Below are 26,628 nucleotides of genomic sequence, written 5' to 3'. Positions count from 1 at the left end.
TTAACAGTGAAACAGGAAATGTTTTAAATTTTAAAAAGGAGCCTTCCATTTATATGCCTTTCCTCCCACACTTTAAAATGTTGTGATAGAAAGAGAGGACAGGTACCACCGAGCTCACAGCAGACTATGCACATATGTGAAAGAAGGGCAATGTTGGGAAATGAGAACTGGTCCAGTAAAAAAATCTTTTGAGACTCACTCCACTGGAATCTTTGGTCTGCATTTTAAAACCTTTTCCCTTATCTTTGCAAATGTATCCTTTTCCTATAGAACCACCATAGGTTCTTTAGATTTTCCTCCCTACAAGGCACTTAGTACAAATGCCAGAAACCAAAAAAAAAATTTTTTTTTCAATTAGGTACTTTCCTACATATGGTTTGGACTAAGTACCATATGGCTTCCACTACAGAAAAATGCGGCAGAGCTAAATTCACAAGATCTCATTCCTCAAAGGCCTGTTTGGTCCACAAAAATCTAACATGAACCTTCCTGAAATTCAGTAATAGCATAGATCAGACAATGGATAACAACTGCAGCTGATGAAGGCCTCCTTCCCAGGCCTCCTTCCTGCACAAGCCTCTCCCCCAGCTCCCAAGAGAGCAAGGACCAGTTCAGTTGTGCAGAGAAGCTCTCCCAGAGCACTGCTATTCCTTCAGATTTCTGACATAAAAGGACACCAAGGTTTTCTAACAGCTTAAGGGAAGATCCTTTATTTCCATTATTTTGATACAATATCACCAAGTTGTTTCAATGAAAAAAGTTTCAACATTATATAAATACTGGAAGAGAATTTATCTGGGAGGAAGCAGGTTCATTCTCCCAAGTTGCCCAAGCCCAAGTTGGCTAATCAGTTGTAAAATAAATTTAAGAGAAGCATTTGGTGATGAGGTACAAAGTCCTAGGATAATATTAATAGTAAATTGTAAGCAGAAATTATGGGGAGGAAAGGGTAGCCTGTATTCACTCAGTATTGGAAGGTACAAGAACTCTATTAGAGAATGTCTCAGCCGTCTCGGAGAATGAAACTGGTGGAAGGAAGTGAGGGAAGAAAAGGATAAAGAACAGCAGCTTAGAAAGCCAGTTGCTGAATCACAGTTGAAAGAGAAAGTAAATTTCAGAAAATAATATACAGGCCAAACTCCGAGGTTGTGGCTATGAAGAAAAGAAGCAAGAGGTAAGAAACTAGGGAGTATTTACTCAAATGTCCCTGGATTTATCTCTTGACCAGGTAGAACACCAAAAACTGAGTCTGATGTCTGATTAGAAGAACAAATGTGATTGAGACTAAAATTCTGAAGACTTAATGTTAAAGACTTACAAGAATCCTCAGAAATGCTTGATAAAACAAGCACACTAAATGTGATATTTTAAAAAGTTATCTGCTGCTGTACAGGTAAATTGGAAGCATCTTGATCAAAGAGGGATGTCAGTATATTTCAGTACCTAATATATTATGGGATTCAAGGAAGATTCTCATTAGTCATGACTCTATAAAGTGAAGCAAGATTCAGGAATAGCTAAGTATTAAATATATGTGAATTAAGCAAACAGTGATGCCAAATTTGAGCATAATGTAAAATAGACTTTTAAAAGGTACACTGGTGCCACCTTTTGGCCAGATTAAATATTTACACAAATTACAAACTACGATCACATTTTAATTTCAGAGAGACCTTATTATAGACACAATTGTTTAGTTCAAAGGTTACATGAACAGACTTAAAACTGTCTTGTTGCTTAATACATCTATGATTTTTAATAATCACATTTTGTACCTTTGAAAAGATGGCATAAAAGTGAATACAGATAGAAATTTAATTCTGAACAAACACCTCTCATACTCCATAAGAACTGTATTAACTTCAAAGATGACTGGGACAAAAATCGCTAAATTTAAGTTTTGTATCCTTTAGCTCTTAACAATCCTCATAAAACTTACTTTGCCCTTCTAGACCAGGAGTAGCCTATCTCGGCACTACTGACATTTTGGGCTGGAAAACTCTTCGTTGTGGGGCCTATACTCTACACTGTGAGATGTTTAGAGCACCCTCGGTCTCTCTACCCACTAGATGCCAACAGCAACCTTCCCCTACCCCCACCCAGCTGTGACAACCCAAAACACCTCCACATTGCCAAATTTCACCATGGTGCAAGGGGACCACCCCGTGTGATAGTTAAATTTATGTGTCTAACTTGACTGGGCCATGGGATACCCAGATATTTGGTCGAACATTATTCTGGATGTGTCTGTGTTTCTGGATGAGATTAACATTTGAATCAGTAGACTGAGTAAAGTAGACTGCCCTCTCTAATGTGAGTGGCCCTTGTCCAACCAGTTGAAGGCCTGAATAGAAAAAGCTGACCCTCCTAAGAGTAAGGGTAACTTCTGCCTATTAAGTTGGGACATTGGTCTTTTCCTGCCTTTGTGATTCTCAAACTGCAAAGTTTGGACTGGAACTACACCATTGGCTTCCCTGGGTTTCCAGCTTACCAACTGTAGATCTTGGGACTTGGCCTCAATATCTGCATGAGCCAATTCTTTATAATCAATCAATCACTCAATCTTTCTCTCTCTCTCTCTCTCTCTCTCTCTCTCTCTCTCTCACACACACACACACACACACACACACACACACACACACACACACACACACACACACACACACACACAGTGTGGTTCTGTTTCTCTGGAGAACCTGACTAATACGTCCTGGCTAAGAACCACTGTTGCAGATTACGCTACTGGAGGAGATAGAGAGAAAATAGGGAAGAAAGGAAGGAGCAAAGCAAGAAACTTCTGGGAAATGACTACATAGTACCTTTCTTTCCAGAGATGGCAGTTGGAAAGCACTTGATTAGGACATCACTTTTCTATTAACACAGATTATGGCTGGTAAGAATTGGACTCACTGATGCATTTTTGCATCACACATCCAAAGTGTTACCTGGTACAGAGACCACTTACCTCAACACTAGGAAGACATTTGGCAGACACTGCTGTAAAATAAGAACACATTCTATAAGCTGAGTTAATAAAAGGTTTTGTTTATGATCAAGTCACATTAATTTATTTGTCATGATAAAATACATGAAATTCACAGTTTTCATTCCAAATGGAGAATACGAAACTTTCTGAAATAATGTTTCTGAAGCAAACTCACAATACATTAGGTGGAAGAGTTTAACCATACAATATATTATTGATTTCAGTCTCCTGTATTATGTGTTACTATTACTAGTACTTTGAAGATTTCTTCAGGGGCCCTTTTCATTGTACAAGTTTTTGCTTTTTTTCTTTTTCTTTTTTTGGCCGTGCTGTGCAGCTTGTGGGATCTTAATTCCCCGACCAGGGATCAAACCCAGGCCTTTGGCAGTGAAAGTGCAGACTCCTAACCACTGTACCACCAGGTAATTCCCTTTTGCCTTTTTTTTTTGGTACAGGTTTTTGAAATCCAAGTTTCTTTGAAAGTATTTTAAGTTGATATTTTATTTAATCTGATTAAATGACTTTATTTGGCACAAAATAGAAGAGTTGATGACAGTTAACATCAATTGCATTGGAGCAATATCTACTAATTAATCAAGTGTGGCACAGATATACACTGAAGCACAAAGGATTCTTCCAGGTCTTGAAGACAAAAATCACAGTTTGTAATTCCTTATATTTAAGACAGCCAGGCATAGGATTGTATAATCTTACCAGTTTTCAAAAAAGTCCAACCATACAAACACAGAAGTACAGCAAAGAATAAAAATGTACAGATTTCATTCTTAGGAATTCAAAAATTAATTATAATAAAATACCATAGAGCTACATTTAGTTTAAAACATACAAAGATACAAGTTACATTATGAAAATTCTTCACATCGCCTATTTTTACCTCAATTACTACAAAAAAATGGATACTTCTCAAGGATCTGAGTTACAACATCAAGAATTTGCCTGTGCAAATAAACATCAGTGGAATTATACATTTTCCAGACTATCTTCTTCCATGATTACTATGTATTTCCTTCTGTTTTAAGTGAAGCCTTACTATTTTGACAAAACATAATGAATTACTCGGTTATTTGCCCTGCTCCATTTCTGGTCTCCATCTACTGTTTAGATGACCTACATCCGAGAAATGAAAATGGTATTTTCTCCATTGCTTTTGTTCCGTTTCCTATATGTAAATAATACGTTTGGGGGAACTTTAAATAAAGTTGCACTTGGCAAGGTTTCATTCCCAATAACACCAAAGAATTAATATCCTCCTTGTTAAAGGCTGAAGAGAAATACTGATGGTTAAACTATGGTAGGTAGAATAGGAATTCTAGCAACACTGCTGTTTCTAGAGTATTTGTAAAAAAAAAAAAAAATAAGAATTCTGCCAAAAAAATAAGAATTCTGCCAATTAATTATTGAGTATTAAGTAGTACATGACTGCTTTTAAGACATTCTAGAATTTATGAGTTGGAATACTAAAGTTAATAGGTTTAGCTGCAGAAAACATGTAGAATGTAGTTTTCTTTATATGGTTGGTTTTTACCAGTAATACTGATAGAACTTAACACAGTTTTAATACAAATCCTCACAACACCCCTGTGAGGTAGGGATTGCTTACAGACACTTTACAGATGGGAAGTCAGAAAATCAGAGAAAGAGATAATAATCTCAGGAGATAAATCAAGAAATTTTGGTTTTCTTATAAGGCAGACTGCACTTATCAGATACTGAGTTCTGACAATAGGCTAATAAGGACAAATACTGAAACAGTCTGTTTTCCTCCAGAGAACAACTATATGTGGGATCTAGAAAGAAGGGAAAATTCTAAGCTGATCCAAAGGGAAAATGTCCGTCTAGTACTTGCCCAATACATGAAGGTGTACACAGCATTTCCAGTTTTAAGAGTTTGGTAATCATCATGCAAACCATACTACATGGCTAAGATAACAGCTCCATTTTACAAATGATGTAGTCAAAACTAAAGGGTTTTGCTGGAAGGACTTTTTTATACAAAGTAGATTTTTCTTAGTGAGGAATCATGTCTTAAAAAAATACACTCAGGGCACAGTGTTAGTCATAAAATAGCTATTTTTAAAATATTCCTGTTGAATGAATGAGAAAGATAAAACTGGGGTCATTTCCCACAGTGAATAGTGATTCACTGGCTCTCTGGAACCCAGGTTTTGGGATATTTTCCTATAAAATGGAGTAATCATTTTCCCACTTCCTAATACAGACAGAATACTGTGAAGATGAAGGAAAAGAACATTTGTTTTGAATTCCTAATAATAAAAGTAACTTTATGAATAAGAATAAAAATACAGTTAAGCACTCTTTTCTTAACACCCAACAAAAGTAGATATATCTCTGCTTTAAGTTAATGTTGTCTATCATGAACAGTCAGCCAAAAGCAAACTTTTGCCACATCCAGACTCTGCCCTGAACTGCTGCCCTACACCACAATTCATATGCACACTTACTCCCACCCTTTAGCTATACACACTTTTTTGTGTCAACGACTAATGACTGAGCAAGTAGGAAAGAAAACAGAAGAGAAAAATCAGGAAAATTTTTATCTAAATGAGAAAAATAAAACTTTACTTGAAGAAGGCTAGGGAATATATCTAGAACAGCCTAAGATACATGAAATCAATGTTAATATTTGTGTTCATCCTATGAGATGAAGTCTTTGAGGACAGTATGAGTTTGAATAATTACTTAAATGATTTACATATAAGATTAGATGCAGTTCCGACACTAAAGAGCAATACATTTGTTTTAACTACTCCCAATACAACTGACTCTGTATCAATAGCTACTTAGATTTTGCTCTTAACATATGTCAACCTGGGCCCCACAAGGCTTCCCATCCATGTCTACGACAGAAACTCAACCACCTTAGACAATGCCCATTGGTTTTCTTCATTCACTCCTTAAGAAAAACTTATCAGTTCATAATTCACCTAAACTCACTGATAACCCAGAGAAAACCTTTGTGCCCTCAGAATGAGCTGGATTTCTCTTTGAGCTACATCCTGACTGAACTCGGATACTGTTGAGGAACTCTGATGTCAGGAAATAACCGCAGAAGTGAGCAGTCAGGAAGGAGATCAAACAGTTTCTGTACGTAGTTTAATTCTAATCTTCACAAACCAAATTTATTAAATTTACTAAGACACCTGTGAGGTTTAGAATTTAGCAGGGCAGCATACAAAAAAAGATAAGCCTGTTCTGAAGCCTCTCTCTTTTGTTATCCTTGACTCTCTAGTATTTTAAATTTAAACATCTCAGAAACAATTTACGTCTACACTCTGTGGTGAAGTTTAACCAGCTATTTCCCAGCTACACACAGCAGGAGAATCTATCATTCAGTCCACCAATTTTAATTTTTCTGGAATTTTAGCTTTGTAAGTTTCACCAATATAAAAGGGAGTTAAGTTGATTCATAGAGGGAAGGCTGTCATGGATTTTAAACATAGTTCTAGGACACTGACTATATCTACTCTACTGGTTTTATGGACCAGAAAAAAGTTTAAATTGTGCCACTGAAAAATTACCTTTTCAGGTGATTATTAGAAAATTAATGTCAACCCAGGTAGCCTATAAAATCTTCTGATACTGTGGGTAGAAAGATAATTTGTATTTTATCATTTACCTCATAAGCTCATGTAAACCTCTGGTCATAAAAATCTCAAACTCCCTTACGGTCTTTTTTTTTTTTTGCAGTACGCGGGCCTCTCACTGTTGTGGCCTCTCCCGTAGCAGAGCACAGGCTCCGGACGCGCAGGCTCAGCGACCATGGCTCACGGGCCCAGCCGCTCCGCGGCATGTGGGATCTTCCCGGACTGGGGCACGAACCCGTGTCCCCTGCATCGGCAGGCGGACTCTCAACCACTGCGCCACCAGGGAAGCCCCTCCCTTAAGGTCTTTAAGAAAACACTCTAGATTAAGATAACAACACTAGGGTGTCAGTCAACACAGATCTATCTGAATTTCTGTCTCTAACACCAGGGGCTTCTATGCTTATCTATGTGTATGTATCTTACTGTTTAAGTTTTTGTGTGTGTTTCTGACTCTTCTCCCTTTCTCTCTCTTAAATATTTTTTATTGAAAATGAGGTATGCTCAGTGTTAAAAAAAAATAAAGCCACATAAGATGTTGCAGAGCTAGTAAGTAAAAAGTAATTTAAAACTACTCATGATTTGGTATAGTTATGCCTTAAAACAAATGATTTATACATTATAACATATAGTTATGCACTAAAAACTATTAATTCCCTGTATGGCAGAAAATATTTTAAAATAATCCTCATTAAGGGCTTAATTCATGTGGAACATTAACCAAAAGTGATAGTCTAGAATATTCTTTAAAAAAGATTTCACTTATTTCATATTCAATTTGATTTTACAGATTCTACAACCTGGAAAAACTTCCATACTTCTATATTGATTTCTGATTTCTAAATTGTGATTTAATTTATGAAAACCTCACAGCCCTAATTGAAGGTTACATTTTAGTAGCTATGTATCAATATATCTTACAATAAGAAGATCTAACACATACAACCTTAAAACTATGGATAAATGGTAAAGAAAAAGTCAATAGAACTTGAGGAGAAAAATAATTTATGAATTAAAAAAAGTATGTGAGTTTTCTTTTTCAGAACTGATACAAAAATCCTGAAGGAGAAACTGCTACTCAACCAGGATAGTATCCACATTTTCTTGTGTGAGTTCTGACTCTAAGGCACAAGATGAGTCTAACTGTTCTTGCGACAAGCGAGAACTTTTCAGGGGGATGTCAGACCAGCTGTCACAATATGGCTGAAATCTCTGGGCTAATGTACTACCAAACCTTTGGCATCGGTTATATCTGTAAGATTTACCTTTGTGTGTATACATGTGCTCCAGTAATTGGCTCTTTCGGAGAAATTTATGACCACAGATAGTACAGCTGATTTTTCTTTTCCTTGAAAAAGAAAAATTACAGTTTAATTCTACTGGCTCAGTGTCTTTGGAGATCAAAGACACTTGACTGATCTGCAAAGGCTCTGTGGCACCCCGGTGTGAGTGGTCAGGCTGCTGCTCATTATCCTTGACAATGAAGGAGCTAAGCCTGCGGCATTCAAGAGCCTCGCTACTTTCATTAAGTGGATGCACTTCACCAAGGTCGTTACTTTCCAGAATGGAAGCAGGGACACCAAATGGGAGGGATCCAGACACGTGGGTATGGAGATGCTGTCTTAGATTACTACGGGAATCAAAACGTTCCCCACAGTAATGGCATAGGTGTGTTTTGATACCGCTTTCAGTGGAAGAAGGGCCTGTCACCTCTGAAGAGGGTGAGGGATGGCTCTGGGAAATCACAGATTCTGGGTCACATCTCTCCTGCTTGATGGACACGGGGGGCTTCTGGTGCTCCTCCAAGGCCTGGGCAGCAGGATGGGCCCTCTGCTGGTCTGCAGTGCCATCATCCAGCCCAATAGCAAGAGAGAGCTGCAACTGGGGGTGGTCACCCTGGACAGCAGCTCTATTTCCATTGTTATTGGAAGGAGCTTCCTTGACCTCCAGCCCTTGTTTGACAGCTGTTTTTTGGGTCGTTGAGATCTGAATGCCATATAAATTTGAGGACTGCACAGTCTCTGGTGAGAACACTTGATTCATTTCAGTCGCAATGTGAGAAAGGTAGTCGGCGTGAAGAAATCGAATCCCTTCCTCCAAACGACTATGATCCACAATCTGTTTTGGCCCTTTCCCCGTGTACATAATGTGCAACAAATAGCTGAATATGTCAGGTTGGATGTCAGTTGGTTGTATTTTTATGCATTCACTGTTAAAAACAAAAAAACAGACCCACACAGAATGAAACAACCCGGTTGGCCTTTTAGTTAACAGTACACAGTCTTAGGCTAAAGCAGTTTCTTCCTAAGAAGTTCTAACTTAGCAATCTGCCTTGATGAAACTCAGCAACAAAAGCTTAAGTTTTCATTGTATACCAGTTTTATGGCGCAGCAACAAGTCTTCATGTATTCAATCTACTGCCTAAAGTTAAGAAACACAGATATTCTGATTAGTTCAACATTTAATTAGTGACTCCTAAGTGATATGCACTTAAACTGCATGCCAGGGGGTAGAAAAGTGATGAATAAAATAGGTACCCTGCTCTTAAGGAACTTAATAGTCTATTGGGTATATAACCAAAAGAACTGAAATCGGGAACTCAAATAGATACCTATAGACCAATGTTCATTACAGCATGATTCACATTAGCCAAAAGCTAGAAACAACCCAAGTGTCCATCAGCAGATGAATGGATAAACAAAATGCAGCATATACATACAATGGAATGTTACTCAGCCATAAAAAGGAATGAAGTTCTGATATACGTTACAAAATGGATGAACCCTGAAAACATGCTAAGTGAAATAAGCCAGACACAACGGGACAAATTTTATATGATGCCACTTATAAGAAACATCTAGATTAGGAAAATTCATAGAGACAGAAAATAGATTAGAGGTTACCAGGAGCTTGGGGGTAGAGAGAATGGGGAGTTATTATTTAATGGTTACAGTTTCTTTCTGGGGTGATAAAAAGTTTTAGAAATAGATACTGGTGATGGTTGCATAACACCGTGAATGTGATTAATGCCCCTGAATTGTACAAATAGAAATGGTTAAAATGGCAAATTTTATGTTTACATATATTGTACCGTAATAAAAAATAATTAAAAATTTTAAAAGGGTCTATTGGAATTGGTACTATTTAGAATTTTAAATCACACTAACCTTATTTTGGCTTCCAAACTGTATTAATATATCTACTCTTTAAATTGCAAACAAATACAAGTGTAACTTTGAAAAGGTTTAAATTAATCTCAAGCCCAATTTTCACATATGAATCTAGAATTCAGAAAATAGATGGAAATAACTGTGTAACAAGAAAATCAGGAAACACCCTGCAAAATTAGGATAAAAACAACCTGAGAGAAATGCTGGATGACAAGGAACAGTGGAATCAGTTGATGCACTCACCTTCCCTGAAGCAAAAGTTTGTGTCGATACATCAGAAAGCAAGTGTCAGTACACCGGCAATCCATTTCTTTAGTCCTGACATTTTAGGATTCCCTCTTGGGTTTCACTCTTACCTGTGACTCTTACCTCACTGCCATGGTCTGTGGCAGGGTTTTTTTTATATCAGCACAGAGCTCTTTTAACTGAGGATTTTTAGTTGCTCAACAGAGATACCACAAAGTAGGCCTGCTACCTTTGTATCACCTGGATTTAGTTTAGCATGGTGCCTGGTACACAACAGGGGCTTTAAGAGCTGAACCAACTCACTGCTCTCAGATGAGGCTTATGTGAATGAAGGTAGTGTTTCTAATCTAGTTTCTACACTGACCCTTAAGTAGGAGAGGAAACTCTTTTGCGTAGCAGAAAAGACTACCCATGACCTGTCCCCGACTCTAACCTCCTCTCCCCTTTGTGCCATATATTCCAATCATTCTGATCTACTCCATTTTCTGAATGTGCTAGCCTGGTTCATATCTGCATATGTTTTCATGCATTTTCCCCCTTTGCCTGCAACTGTAACTTTTTGCATTCCTCTACAACATCTGAGAAACTCCTCCTGATCCTGCAACATTCAGAGCCTCTGTAAAACCTGTGCCAACCTTCTCAAAATAAGGCTGCTGACACTCCACTCTACCTTGTGCAGCACTTCTATTATAGACATCACAGTAACTATTAATAGCAGCAGCTAACAGTGCAAAGCTCTGTTCTAAGCATTTTAATATTATTAATCCATTTAATCTTCTCAATACCATGGGGTGGGTATATTATTCTAGTGTTTTACAGAGAAGGAAACTGAGGCGCAAAGAGACCAATTACACTGCAATTATTTTCTTTACACGCATTACCTCTCTCTTAGACTATAAACTTTTTTTTTTGGCTGCACCACCTGGCATGTGATCTTAGTTTCCGACCAGGGATTGAACCCACGGCCCCTGCACTGGAAGCAAAGAGTCTTTTTTTTTTTTTTTTTAAGCAAAGAGTCTTGACCACTGGACCGCCAGAGAAGTCCCACCATGTAAGGTCTTCTAAAAAAAATCATACAGGGCTTCCCTGGTGGCGCAGTGGTTGAGAGTCCGCCTGCCGTTGCAGGGGACACGGGTTCGTGCCCTGGTCCGGGAGGATCCCGCATGCCGTGGAGCAGCTGGGCCTGTGGTCCATGGCCGCGGGGCCTGCGCGTCCGGAGCCTGTGCTCCGCAACGGGAGAGGCCACAACAGTGAGAGGCCCGTGTACCATATACAAAAAAAAAAAAAAAAAAAAAAAATCATACAGTGTTGCATCACTTTTAACCTAGGAGGTATTAAAGCTATTTTTTTCCAAGAGCTCAGAATCTGGATACCACTTTATAGCCCCCTCCTTAATACCCCACGCTGGGGCAATCTAGATTTTAAAAATTTTTTTTGAAAAAACATTTGAAACAAACGACATTTGAACTGTAATACGGAATATAAAGTGGGCAGAGTTATGACATTGAAACCTTGCTATGAAAGTGTTATGGAATAGAAATCAATGACTTAGTGATTAAGAGCACTGATTTGCATTTGAGTTTAATATATTAGCTGTATAATCCTAGATGGACAAGTTACTTAACAACTCAGTTACAGTTTCTTTTTCTCTAAAAAAGTATGGATAACAGAATTTACATTAGATAAATGCTTAGTGCTTGTTTATGGTATAAGCCTTCAATAGATTTTAGCCATTATTGTTTTCATTCTATCTTCTACCATGAACCCTACACAGAGTTTAATGACAGATGTGTAAAAAAATTATAAATTTTTATTATTTCCTAAGGTGATCCCGTAACAAAGAATCCCCAAAATGAGATTATAATAAGGCTTAGCTATATCACAGTATCAAAAATACTTCTGATTTACAAAAGCACATCCTTACCTTGTTTGGTGAATAAATATCATCTTGAAATAGTTAGAAAAAGCAGCAAGCACTGCTCTGTGGGCTTTGAAGTAGACATCTCCAATAGCAACTGTGCAATCACACAGAAAACCAAATTCTCGCTGCATGTTCAGCTGCTGCAGAAGGACAAGGCTATGGCTAGCTGTGTCCATTGTGGCTCTGAGAAAAAGGATAATATAGATTTTTTTTTTTTTACAAGGTTGGCTATAGATCACTCAAACCTACAAAATACAAGGAGACCTAAATTTAAATGAAATTATTCAACAGTTTTCAATACTGTTAATTTTACCCCAAACTTAGCTAACATTAAATACCCCATTATGACAACTGATTTCAACCCTGCTGAAATGATAAAATGTGGCCTTTTTAAAATCTGGTAAGAAGGTGGCTTGGTGTGGTGACAAAGACGTGAAAGGAAGTCTGTCCTTTTTTATCCATGCAACCACAGTTTCTAGTCCTCAGTTTCCTCACTGGCAAAAATGGGAATGAGGTACTGATCCTTGCCTCAGGGCCAAATGAGATAAGTTATGTGAAAAGCACCTTGTAATGGAAACTACTATTCAAATGTTGACCATAAATGTTAATAACATTACAGTGTGTCCAGCCTGGGCTAGAGCTGTCACTGCTCCTTAGGGATCCTCTGTTATGCTCAGGGGACACTGGCCTCCTATCATATAATGTTTGGGTAACTTATCAGTCACAGGAGCCCTTAAAATAGATGTCAAGCCACATCCCCAGATTCACATGGGGCCTGGAGCCCAATGGGAAAGAACCTAAGCACTGACCTTAACTGGACTCAGACACATACAAGCATGGAGGTTCCCGATGAAGTAGAATAAAGGATGGGACCACTGGTGTCAGGGGAAAAAAATCACGCATGCGGAAGAACATGCAAAATAATTCTGGCAGAGAAGTCTGATGTGAGTAGAGCAGCAAGAACATTCGTGAGGGCCCTGGGAGGTGGGAGGCTGTGCCACCTTCTCCTTCCTCTACCTTCTCCACCTCAACTGTGCAGAGAGAAGGCAGCTGGGGTATAAAGGGCATCCCTGGGGTGCTGGGAGAACCTCCTCTAAAAAAGCAGGTCCTAAAAAAAGAAATGAAGTTTTCCTACTAACCAGAGAGACCAAAGTCTTAAGGAGGTCAGTGATGAGAGTGTGGGTTTAGCTGTCTGAAGACTCGCAATAGCTTGGGCAGTAAAATGCTGAGTGGTGGATAATATAATAAAAACAGTCAACGGTTTATACTGTTTCCTGTATGTCAGGCATTTTTCACTCATTTAATTTTCAGTTTAACTCTATGAGAAAGGAAATACTCAATGCACCTTACAGATGAAGAAACAATCAGCACAGAGAGTTAACTGACCCAAGATCACATTGCTCGTAAGGGGATTCAAACCCAGGCACTGGACTCCAGAGCCCCAATGTCCTCCCTCTCCACCTCCCAGAAAAAAACACAACTCATCAACTGAAGGAGCCTAGGGAACAGTCTACACATCAAGCACCCTGGGAAGCCTGCAAAGAAGAATCAGGGAGAAACCCAGATTTCCTACTGCTTAAGCAAATGTGACACAGCAAAACAAACATTTATACTTATTAGTGGATAAAGTCTAGATTATAACTGGTAAAGATAAAGGCAATTATTATTGATAAAAGGTTAAATCTATTTTTTATTAAAACTACATATATAATGTACTAATATGGAATAATCTCCAAGACATAGTAAGTAAAAAAAGCAAAATGTAAAACTGTGTAGAGAAGACTACTATTTATGTAAAAGTGGTAGTGGTTATTCTATTTTTAAAGGTGGGGGAATTTACACATAAATATATTCTTGTTTATATACACATGTCTGGAAAGGTTCAAAGAAACCAATTTTGCTTCTGGGAGGGAAACTAGGGAGCAGAGAGTTAAGGGTGGGGGGAACTATACTGTTTGAAAATGTTGAAATATTTCAGACAGACAGTAGGTAAAGAGAACAAGGTAACAAGCACCCACCCCTGGGCACAAAAAGTAAACATTACAAACAGGGTAAAGACACCCTGGCATCTCTCCCACACTCTACCCCCCCACCCACCTTGCCTCCAAAGGTAACCACCATCTTGATTTTGGTGTTTATGACTCTCCTGTACATTATCACATTCTTACTGCATGTGTTCAGATTCCTTAAGAATGTTTGGTATTGTTTTGCATGTTTTAAAATTTTATACAAATAATATTATACTTTAGGAATCCTGCAACTTGCTTCTTTTAACTCTACATTCATACATTACGATACTGAGCAGGGCCCTGTGGGGCTCCTGGGCACAAAGCCTTTCTGTGTCCCCCATTTCTTTGATTACAAGACATAGCTTTCATTCAGCCTCCATGACCTTCCCTGAATTCCAACAGGCAGATTAAAGCAGTTGTTAATTCGGGAGACGAGGGGATGCTAGACCAGAGAGAAATAAACAGTCATAGAAACAATAGTGCAGCCTTTGTGCAAGGTCTTGGTTCCCCATCAAGGGATACACACAACAATATCTTTGGGCTGTTTGGGAGATACTGAAACCCCCTCCAGGTGGGAGAAGTTAAGATTAACAATGGTATGCTGCCCACAAGCATGCAGACCCCAGACCAGCTGGAACCTGAAGGTTGATGTTGCTGACTCCTACTTACCTCACCAACCAACCCATCAGAAGAATGTCCATGAGCTGATCATGCCCTCTTGGAACCATTATTATAAAACTTCTCAGTATCCTCCAAGTTGGGACACATAGTTTTTAGAGGCAGGAGCCCACTGTGTCCCCCTTTGCCTGGCAATGTAATAAAGCTATCCTTTTCTACTTCACCCAAAACTCTTGTCTCCAAGATTCGATTCTGCACCAGTGTACAGAGAAACTGAGCTTTCGGCACCATTACTTTCAAAAATCCTACTAATTCAAACATAGTAGTTTCCCTTACTCCTCCCCACGAGTAAAAATACAAAACAAAACAAAACTCTCCCATACCATCTCATTTTAAAAGCTTTTAAGCAGCAATGAAATAAAAAATAAGATAACAGAACCTACAAAGACCTGAGTCTATCTTTTAAGAATAGAAACGAAAACCCAGGTTGTGGGTATTGTTCCAAAAGGCCATTTAACTAAAAGTCAATATTTATTGTATTTACCACATTTTCCTGATTCTAAAATACCACCAATTTATAAGGAGATTAAAAAACCAAAATAAAACTCTATATTGGAGATTTCAATGTGAAAACATGTCTTAGATTCAATAAAATGGTTCAAATTGAAGTACCTTAAACCAGTCTTACAAACTGTCCCAAAAAACCCCCCTCAGATCATAAATGTTTTCAACAGTTCTATATATATATATATATATATATATATATATTTATACATATAGTACATTACTATAGTGAACTGTTGAACCATGTGGAAATGAAAATAGCACACTAAAAAGCCACATATACAAAAATCTGTGGTTAATGTTCTATGAGTAACAGTTAAATTCACTTATCAAACAAATATTTTGTGAAGAGAAATTTAATAAAGAGAAAATATTTGAAAGCATGCCTTGTACAAGGCACGGGGACAGAAAAAAATTACAATGATGTTGCAATCAAGATTATAGGCTAATAGGGGAGATAAAATATAAAACACAGTAACTATGACATGAAGTAAAAGTGGTAAGTGCCAATAACAGCAGTTGGAGAACACACTAGGAGGGGGAGATAAATGACAGGGAACCCAATGAAAAATAATCCATTTGAACTGGATTTCAATGAACAGGCAGAAGGTGAACATAGCATTCTAGGCAGAAAAAAACAGAATGAGTAGGGCTTCCCTGGTGGCGCAGTGGTTGAGAGTCCGCCTGCCGATGCAGGGGACACAGGTTCGTGCCCCGGTGCGGGAAGATCCCACATGCCGGGGAGCGGCTAGGCCCGTGAGCCATGGCCGATGAGCCTGCGCGTCCGGAGCCTGTGCTCCGCAATGGGAGAGGCCACAACAGTGAGAGGCCCGCGTACAGCAAAAAATATATATATATATAGAATGAGTAAAATTACCATCATTAGGCTTGGGAATCAAAACTGCTCTAGTAGCAACACACATAAAAGATTAGCAAGGGAAAGGCATAGAGAAATAAAGACCAGCAAGTAGCCTTCTGCAATATCCAAACAACAGCAAAGGGAATGAAGAAAGGAATACAAGAAGATATACCAGATGGAGGCTGACATGACTCGGCAGAGGACTGGATGTGGTCAGCCACAAAGAAGATCAAGTCAAAAGTGAGTCTCAGAATTCCAGCTTGAGTAACTGGAAGAATTCATTCACTGCTTCCAGTCCTATTTGCAGAGTAACTGCCATGTGCTAGGTTGATACAAAGGTAGCATAGCAGAACGCCAGAGGAGAAGCACAGAAACTGGCTTCGTAAGAGAGAAGTTTCATTTTGGACACAGTGAGTTCTATGTGTCCACTCTAGGACATCTGAGTAGAAACGTTTAGTTACCTGTGGAGACAACAGGCAGCACTGGAAAGGAGATTCTCTGCAATAACAAGGCTTAAGTCACCAGGATTAGATGGGACTACTGAGTGAAATAAGAGGGGAAAAAAGCTAAGAATGAATCCTTTAAAGACAAGAATAGTACAACCAGACAGAAGAAGAGAAATAAGAAAATATATTGTCATTGAGAGAGATACAGAAAAGGCAAGAACCTTGGTGTGAGGAGGTGGCAATGGTATAAAATGCTGCAGAGAAACACAGGATGAGGCCTATTACAAATACCCCCAAGTGTGCTGACCAAGAGGTTTCTGGTGACCTCTGACAACAGTCTGGGAAAGCAGCAAGAGCAAAATATCTGACTGCAGGGGAATGTCAGAAAGCAGAGGTCATAAAGGGTAGGTACAGACAGAACAGGACATTGAGGGAACTGCAGATCAAAGACTTTCAGGCTGAAGAGGGGTGTAATCTCTAGAAGCCGGAAAGAATGCAATCAAAAGTGTAAGTGTAGGGACTTCCCTGGTGGTGCAGTGGTTAAGAATCCGCCTGCCGATGCAGGGGATACAGGTTTGAGTCCTGGTCCAGGAAGATCCCACATGCCACAAAGCAACTAAGCCCGTGCGCCACAACTACTGAGCCTGAGCTCTAGAGCCCGCATGCCACAACTACTGAAGCCTGCATGCCTAGAGCCCGTGCTCCGCAACAAAAGAAGACACCACAATGAAAAGCCCACGCTCTGCAACAAAGAGTAGCCCCCACTCGCCACAACTAGAGAAAGCCCACACACAGCAACAAAGACCCAACACAGACAAAAATAAATTAATTAATTAATTTAAAAAGTATAGGTGTAGCAGGTAGCCATGGAGAAAAAAGAAATCTCTTTTTCTGATGGTGGAAAGCAGATGGTTGAGGTAAGGAGAGAGAATTTGAGTGTACTCTTAGATGGCATTGATTTTACGAACTATGAAGTCAGTCCATATGCAGAGGAAAGAGGTGAGTTTAGGCCTTGAAAGAAACCTATTAATCCCTGATGCTAATATAGAATGTTGAAGTTTATAGAGAACTTTCACACACAATAATTTATTTCTCTTTCTGCTTCAGATGAGATCATTTCTATTTACTTATCTTCAAGTTCACCATCATTCCTAATCTAACCCATTCTTTATTTCAGATATGTTTCCAGGACTAAAATTTTCATCTCATTCTTTCTTAGTATCTACTTCTCTGCTGAGATTTCCAGTCTGTTCACACATTACAACCTTATTTTGCTTTACATCCTTGAGCATAGCTATAGTAGCTGCTTTAAATCTTCTCAGCTAAATCCAACCTCTGGGTCATCTTGGGGTCAATCTCCACTAATTAGGGTTACAGTTTCCTGTTTCTTCATATGTCTAGTCATTGTGGAAAATACCTTAGACACTGTGATAACTAAAGACTCTAGGTACTGTAATATTCTTCTAAAGCGTACTGATGTTTTTGTTTTTTGCAAATTAACTAGGCTGAACTTAAACTCCAAGTTCTGCCTCCCCATGGTTTAGTTTGTTTGTTTTTAACATCTTTATTGGAGTATAATTGCTTTACAATGGTGTGTTACTTTCTGCTTTATAACAAAGTAAATGTTATACATATGTTCCCATCTCTTCCCTCTTGCATCTCCCTCCCTCCCACCCTCCCTATCCCACCCCTCCAGGTGGTCAGAAACCACCGAGCTGATCTCCCTGTGCTATGCGGCTGCTTCCCACTAGCTATCTATTTTACGTTTGGTAGTGTATATATGTCCATGCCACTCCCTCACTTTGTCACAGCTTACCCTTCCCCTCCCCATATCCTCAAGTCCATTCTCTAGTAGGTCTGTGTCTTTATTCCTGTCTTACCCCTAGGTTCTTCATGACTTTTTCTTTTTTTTTTCCTTAGATTCATTATATATGCGTTAGCATACGGTATTTGTTTTTCTCTTTCTGACTTACTTCACTCTGTATGACAGACTCTAGATCCATCCACCTCACTACAAATAACTCAATTTCATTTTTTTTTATGGCTGAGTAACATTCCATTTTATATATGTGCCACATCTTCTTTAACCATTCATCTGATGATGGACACTTAGGTTGCTTACATCTCCTGGCTATTGTAAATAGAGCTGCAATGAACATTTTGGTACCTGACTCTTTTTGAATTATGGTTTTCTCAGGGTATATGCCCAGTAGTGGGATTGCTGGGTCGTATAGTAGTTCTATTTGTAGTTTTTTAAGGAATCTCCATACTGTTCTCCATAGTGGCTGTATCAATTTACATTCCCACCAGCAGTGCAAGAGTGTTCCCTTTTCTCCACACCCTCTCCAGCATTTATTGTTTCTAGATATTTTGATGATGGCCATTCTGCCCGGTGTGAGATGATATCTCATTGTAGTTTTGATTTGCATTTCTCTAATGATTAATGACATTGAGCATTCTTTCATGTGTTTGTTGGCAATCTGTATATCTTCTTTGGAAAAATGTCTGTTTAGGTCTTCTGCCCATTTTTGGATTGGGTTGTTTGTTTTTTTGTTATTGAGCTGCATGAGCTGCTTGTAAATTTTGGAGATTAATCCTTTGTCAGTTGCTTCATTTGCAAATATTTTCTCCCATTCTGAGGGTTGTCTTTTGGTCTTGTTTATGGTTTCCTTTGCTGTGCAAAAGCTTTTTAAGTTTCATTAGGTCCCATTTGTTTTTGTTTTTATTTCCATTTCTCTAGGAGGTGTTTTTTTTTAGTGCTAGGTGTGCTGTTTGGAGGCTGCTCAACACTAGTATACGTTTAGGGGCTGGCAAGAGATACAAGCTGAGTTTAGATACAGGATTTGGGGTCTCCCCCCCAACATCCTTTCTAGGATTTTCCTCCTTACTTTCTACCTGTGTGGTCACTCTGAACTCTGTCCTCTTTTCTTCAAGCAAGTAAGACTACGGGTTATTATCACAGTTTTAGCCATCCCCTCATGTCCCCAACTGGGGCCTTCTCTCAGGCTAAAAGCCATAAAAATGGAAAATTATTCACAGCTGTTCCATTCTTCCAAGCATAGACCTCATTCCAGTTTCTGCTTGCTTTTTGTCACTCTCGAATGCCATCTGGTCGTTTTTAAAACTTTTTTTCAAGTTTATAATTTTTATTTGCAGAATTGTCCTGATAGGAACTCAGCCATCACCCTTTATCAGCAGTTCTAAAAAGTTTTGGTCTCAAGATCCATTTACACTCTTAAGAAAAGTATTAAGGGCTGTTAAGAACTGCTGTTTATGTGGATTATATTTATCAATATTTACCACATGCAGAATTAAGTGAAATTTTTCCAATTTTAATATATTTGAAATAACAATAAACCCATTACATATTAATATAAATAACACATTTATTCTAAAAAAAATTTTTTTTTAAGTGAGAAGGGTGGCATTGCTTTACATTTTGCAATCCTCTTTAATACCTGGCTTTAAAAAATACAGCTGGGATCTTTTCTCTGCTTCTACAATCACTCTGTTGCCACATGTTGTTTTGGTTCAAATGTATTAAGACAATTTGGCCTTGGCAAAAGGGAGATACTTGTAAACCTACTGAAAGAGTTTCAGGAACCTTCAAGGGGTCCTTGGACCACACTTTGAGAACCTCTGCCCTACTCTATCTTTTTTTGATCCTATGAGGTAGTGAAGCAGGTACTGTATTACTTCCATTTTCTGCTTAAGAAACCACAGGCTCAGAGAAGGCAGGAAAGGTACCCAAAGTCAGACAACTAGCTGTTAAATGGTGCTGGTAGAACCTCAGTTCAAGTCTGACTTTAAACTCAGTGCCCTTTCTTCAAAATTCCCATCTAGAACTTTCAACATATATACTGATGGCAGACGTTGCAAATATATTGAATCAAATAAGGGGGTAAATGTTCCAAGTTTATAACATGAAACAAACTCAAATCTGTTAAAAAAAAAGTCATATATATATATACACACACACACACACACACATATATAAATTCATCCAAATTTGTTTGCATAATAGACCTTTCATGTGTTAAGGCAGCACACCAGATTTTACCTAATGTTAACAGAGCCAATACATCACAAAGTTATTCAGAACATTTTTCTAATGTAACTTACTTTGCAGATTATTAGCTAGGCTTTTTATATAGCCTTTGCTCATCATTTTTTGACCACTCATTTTATTTTCTTTAGGATGTGGAATAGCCAAAGTTTCCTATGTATACAGAAACATCTTAGAAGTCATATGTGAGAATTTTTGGTGGAAATTCAAAATGTGAGAGAGGTTGCAAAAAAATAACCTATCATCATATTTACAAATACTATAGCCAAATGTAACGGTTCTACATCTTAAAATGCTTTATCTGTTATCAAAGTGGTATTTATAATAATAGCACTGATATTTAAGAGACGACAAAAACCTTGTTTACTTACTAGATTGCAATAACTCTGGGTTAGCTCAAACTAAGTAAGCCAGAACAGCTTAATACTAGTATCTATGTTAGCTGAATTCAAAGTTACCTTGATACCCAACATCTTTGATTTTATTTTTAAAAATCTATTATAATAGTTAGACTGGACTCTCAGATCTATGGTAGCCAGAATGATGTCCTACAATACACAGCTTTTCATTCTTGCAAGCTGTAAGAATCTTTAATAAAAGAAGAAACAAAAGGAGTAAGACATCTGTTTCTTTGGAAAACAAAGTCTTAGATATTTTCTTTGTGGTTCTCACCACTGTGACTTTATTAATTATTGTTAAGACATGGAGACAGGAAAGTTGGCCCAGGAATGTGCACAGCCTTTTTGAGATACTTACTCATGGCTATAAATACAAAGGTAAAAGGAGAAATATCCAAAGTGCTACATAATAAGACTTTATACAAGGATTTTAACTTTTTAATGTACTTTCACATGATTGTGGTGGTGTAACGTTTTATAACCAAGAGAATGTTTGCAGAAATCATTTTACCCCAGAATAGAGGCTCTAACTGCTGACTGCATTGTAAAACCTTCCATGTAGAGTTGTACTGATGCCTGAGTCTTACTCCAGATGAACCCAAACAGAACTGCTGAGGGTAAGGCACAGATCCTTTTTTAAGCTCCTTAGGTGATTCTAATATAATGCCTCAATGAAGAACCACTGCATTAAAAGAACAAGGGATAAAGGAAACCCTAGAGACTATTTCACAAACTAAAGTTACAGAGAAAAAGACACAATTTCACAAGAAGTGCTCAAAATGTGGGAATTATACCAGTTACATTAAATGAACAAAAATCAACTACTGTAATTCTAATTTTAACTTTAAACTAAAATATTAGCCAGATTAAGAAACAAAAATATTCCCAAACTAGTAGGATGGGTATTGGGGGCGGACGAGGAACACAACATTTTCAAACTTTTTAAAAAGTACTTAGGAAAAAGAGGTGTATTTAACTCTCTCATACACTATTACACCTACTTTCATAATATCTGAAAATGACATGGAAATTCCAAATCTGAAAATTATTGTGTGAGGTAAAACCTGCAGTAATTCTAGGCATTTGCTTATGAAAATCACTGAGAGTATAAGAGAAGAGGGTAAGAAGCAGACATGGTAAATGACACAGGAAGAGCAGTCATGCTCTAGAAACCTTTAACGGAACGGGGAAACGTTAGTTTGGGGCCTCCTGCCTGTTGGCAGACACAGCCAGCCTACTACATCTCAACCCCCATCTAACCAACATGTGGGATGCCTGATAAAGCCGCAACACCAGGCAAACAAGAATGCTAACACCAGTGAGGGCAAATTTCTACTGGACTTTAAAAATATCAGAACCCCGTAAAGGAAAGGAAAAGATTCTTCTTAGTCTGCTAAAAAAATAAAGTCTGCATTTCTGAAAGAAGAATAAGCTACTCACAGGACAGGAGAAAGCTGGAAAACAACAATGCTAGTACACACCTAGAATACGGTATAAACAAGAATGATTATAACTTCTGAATATAGGTGAACCACTACTTCCTTTGCCATGGAATGTTCCACAAACACGTTATCCACATGGGCTAATGAAACCCTTTGCTTAAAGTGTCTAGGGTTTTTCAGGGGGAACAAAAAGTCATTGTGTGACTGATTTGTAACCAGGGAAGAAATGAATTAGAAAATTTTCAAAAATAACTAACTTAACACTATAAACACTTTTTCTCCAGGTAAGGTTAAAAAAAAAAGAAAGAAAGAAAGAAAGAAAAAAAATTCCTACTAGCAAAGGGAAAATAGAAGTGTTAATAAATTCAACCAATAATCCTGAAACTGATGTTTGTTACTTTCTTTCCTCTTCCTCCACTTTCCCTAAGCAAGTTCAAGTAGCAATATCTCTTCTATCCTAGAGGAAATACTGTTTAGTTACTATCAATAGCTATTATTATACAGAATAAATAGTATGTGCAAGGCCTTGTGCTAAATGCTCTATGCACATTATCTCTTTTAACCCTCACCAAGACTATATGTATTATTTTTATTTCCATTTTACAGATGAGGAAAAAACCTAGTAGCTTATGACACACAACTAGCAAATAGCATAAAGTGGGGATCAAAAGCTACGTCTGACTCCATAGCCTGTGCTGGTAACTATAAACTGGAACAGTATTTTTCTTAGCATTCTTCTCTCAAAAGACTGAAGTTCACATGCAATTTGGAATAAATAAGCAGAAAGGGGGCACAGGAAGTGGTGCAGAAATACTTTATAATTTATCAAGATAAGAGCACCTGTGCTGCTTTTTAAGACAAGGGGGAAAAACTCTCAACGCTTTTCTGGCCCTGTTATTACTAAAATGGAGAAGTTTTTCTTTAACAAGATGGTCAAGCACCATCTATGGACCATAGTAAATAAATCACTTCGGTTCAGTGGTGGGGAGGGCATTATGCAACACTTCCCAGCACAGCCCTGGCCAGGGTAATTTATGGCCAAGGCACTCGGGCCCCTCCTCCCCAGCTAGACAGCCTGGCTCCTTCGCATTCCCCTCAGGAGATAGGGTGGAAGCACACAGCTCCACTTTCTAAGGCATAGAGGGCAGCTGAAAGTCCTGCTCAGCCTCTCTGGGCAACCACAGGCGCCAATAAATCAGCCACAGGCGATTCTCTCATCCCCTTCCTGGCTAGAAGTGGTAGCAAGATCTAATGCAAAAGAGCACTGACCAGACTTGGGAGATAAAGTGATTTAGGCTTGAACTCTACTGCAAATGACTGCATCATCGAAGCCAGGTAAATCTCTGAGACTCCTTCCTCACTTGTAAGATGGAGACAATACTACCTCCTTTTTGCTAAGTATTCAAAATTCATCTATGAAAGCAGCTAGCCACTGCAAGTACTCAATAAACACTGACGACACCTGAGCAGAATCCCTCTACTACCTCCAAGACACTCAGAGCAGGGCTGGGCAAAAAGGTGTAGCAAGTCATGTAAGGTCCCCTCCTCTTTTCTTGCTGACCATCCTTGTGATGCTCCACTGCTTCCTGATAACCTCCCAGCCATCAGAACTCATCTATTCTGCTTCCTATACCATCGGTGTTTTGTTCCTTATTAAGGAGCTGATGTCTGATAATGGCTTAATAATTTACACTTAATTAAAGCACATGCAGATTGCTAAAGAGGTCTTTGATGCCTTTACCCAAGGAAGCAACCAATGCTGTAAATCTTGCTTATTCTTGCAGAGAATAGGGCTGAATTTGGGGGCGGGGGGGGGGGGACGATGACGACAAGTTTTGAGCCCAAAGTACATTAATAGGCAGCTTATTCCACCTAGAAATAGTCAACCGCATTCCTTAGGATACCAGAGCCATCACACTAGCCAAGTCCGATTTCTCAATAACCGGAATCAAGTCAAGCATAATCACCTCTGGCAGATAGTCTCTACGGTGCGTGGGTTAAACTGGCACCGCACTCCGGCTGTGGCGAGGAGCGTAACGACCAAGGCATCTAGAGCCTTGGAGTCCAGTTAGTGAAGAGGTGTGGGACTTCGATCAAGCTACACCGTCTTGGGACTTCGATCAAGCTACACCGTCTTTCGGCCTAGTGTCCTCATCTGTAAAATGAGAGGGATGAACTGCATTTTCTATAAGGCCCCTTTCAGCTTTAAAATTTGTGATTACAGGGCTTCCCTGGTGGCGCAGTGGTTGAGAGTCCGCCTGCCGATGCAGGGGACACGGGTTCATGCCCCGGACCGGCAGGATCCCACATGCCGCGGAGCGGCTTGTCCCGTGAGCCATGGCCGCTGTGCCTGCACGTCCAGAGCCTGTGCTCCGCACGAGAAGGGCCACAACCGTTAGAGGCCCGCGTACCACAAAAAAAAAAAAAATTTGTGATTACAAAGTGTACTTTACACACTTCACAACATCCTTTGAGAATCAACAGCTCTGCCAAAAAGACTTTAGTCTCAAGAGAATACATGCCATTGGGGCGTTAATTTATGAAACATGTTAGCTGCTGTCAATTTCCAGGTACAGCTTAGAGCAGCTTGACAACAGCTTGCTTGCTTTCTCCAAATAATGAGTGCTAGAGAAGGCAGTGATAGATGGAGCAAGCTTTAAAAAGAAAAACTGACTTTGCTTAGAATGAGATTAATATAATCTGAAAAAAGAAAACTTAATTATGGGGATGGTGGGGACTTCCTGCCCTAGAGACGGGGTAATCACAAACGGGGGTGGGGAAGGGAGGACAGTGGCTGCAGCGTCCCGCAGGTGGCACCTGGAGACCCGCCCATTGGCGAGAGGGGTCGGGGGTGCGGCTGCATGGGGAATGCCTCAGGCCCGTCGGGGCTTCCCGCGCCGGTCGCACCCGGACTGGTAGCCGGAAGGACTCCGTGCCTTTAATGCGCCCCCGCGCCCTCTCCGGGCCTGCGTCAGGCCCCGGCAGCCGCCTGGTGCGGGCAGCGAAGGGCAGCTCTGGACCTCCTCAGCCCAGTTCTCACTCGCGGTTGCCATTTTCCTCCACTGCCCTGACTGACATCTCATACAGACCAAAAGCACCCCCCTCCCCAGCTACTTGCATCTGTCCCGCGACCAACGCAGCTGCAGGCCGCCGCCCCATGCGGCTCGCGACGGGAGGGACTGAGCCCGGGGCAGCCCACAGGGGCCGGGCCTCATCACTTACCCAGAGGCCGCCGCGGCGGGCGGCCGCCTGACTCCTCCGTGCGGGAGGGGCGGCTCACGCGCCGCGTACGTCACGCGGCGGCGGCAGCGCCGGCTCACGCACCCCGCGGCCCGCTCTCGCGCGGCTTCCCGCGCCAGCCGTCCAGGGATGGGCCCACGTGACCGCGCGCCTCGTAGCTGGCGCACCAGAGGGGCGGGGAGGGGGCCGGTGTGCGTGCGTGCGTGCGTGCGTAGGTGCGTAGGTGCGCGCTCGCGCGCCCGCCCGCCCGCTCAAGTGGCCGGGCGGGGGGTCGGTCCGCGCTCCGGGTGGCTTCGCCACGGTCGCTAGTCGCGACTCTGTAGGCGGAAGCGTGGAGACGAGCCTGAGCGTCAGGCTCCCCACACACAACCGCGTGACCCGGGGACTTTCCCCAGGGTGTGCAAAAGCACAAGCACCCCCTCAGTTAGGAGATGGGGGCGGGGAAGGATGCTCCCGCGTGTTCGCGGAAAGAGGGGTGAGGGCGCGGGGCCAGGGAAGCTGAGCCACGGGAGCCTGGGAGGGGAGGCCGGCTGGGCGGGGTGGGGCATGGCGGGGGAAGTGACTCAAGGCCAGAGGCGGACAGGCCCACGGAAGGCAAGGGTGGGGGAGGCGCGGGGAATGGGCGATCCTGAATCGACTGGCCGCGCACGGCTCAGGGCAAGGGTGCCGGCGCCCCCAGAACGCCAGGGACGTACTGTGAGGGAAGGCCTAGCTGCTGAGCCCTTTGGGGCCGGGGTCTGACATCTGGACGGAGTGGGAAAGCAGCATCCTGCCCTTGGGGAGTCGGGAGGAGCCCAGTCCCATCCAGCTGTGCAAACAGGAGGAGGAGGAGGAGGTCCCAAGCCTACCCTTGGGAAAGGGGCGAGAGGGGTGGTCAGGCCGCCGCCGCGCCGGCCCCCGCGGTGCGGGTTGCGCCAGCCTCCTCGGAGCCCGACGCAGAAACTTGTTGCAACAAACAGGCGACCGCGGGTGCCCCTAGCAGCCAGCGGCGGAGTGGGTGGGCGGTCGAGAGGGAGGGGAAGGCTGGCGGACGCCGCAGC

The 26,628-nt window shown here is 40.7% G+C and overlaps 1 protein-coding gene across 12 annotated transcripts in view; it reads right to left on the bottom strand.

The window, feature by feature from the left end:
* ZBTB25 (zinc finger and BTB domain containing 25) overlaps positions 1-26,114 on the bottom strand; it is a 56,804-nt gene extending 30,690 nt beyond the window's left edge. For 9 of the 12 annotated variants that reach the window (XR_012329947.1, XR_004525048.2, XR_012329948.1 and 6 more), the window contains exons 1-5: positions 25,571-26,114; positions 24,316-24,503; positions 11,950-12,129; positions 7,875-8,818; positions 2,966-2,997 (exon numbers count right to left, since the gene is read on the bottom strand). Coding sequence is in view for 8 of the 12 variants with exons in the window: in XM_073800383.1 (XP_073656484.1) it covers positions 2,966-2,997; positions 7,875-8,818; positions 11,950-12,122 (1,149 nt within the window). In the remaining 4 variants the exon portion in view is untranslated. The other 3 variants (XM_019922784.3, XM_073800379.1, XM_019922801.3) reach the window with 3 other exon arrangements.
* Positions 26,115-26,628: the final 514 nt, after the last annotated feature.

This window comes from Tursiops truncatus, chromosome 2 (genome assembly GCF_011762595.2).
Source record: "Tursiops truncatus isolate mTurTru1 chromosome 2, mTurTru1.mat.Y, whole genome shotgun sequence".
Taxonomy (NCBI): Eukaryota; Metazoa; Chordata; class Mammalia; order Artiodactyla; family Delphinidae; genus Tursiops; species Tursiops truncatus.
The sequence above is the reverse complement of the archived record's forward strand: the minus strand, read 5'-3'. Positions and strand labels throughout refer to the sequence as shown.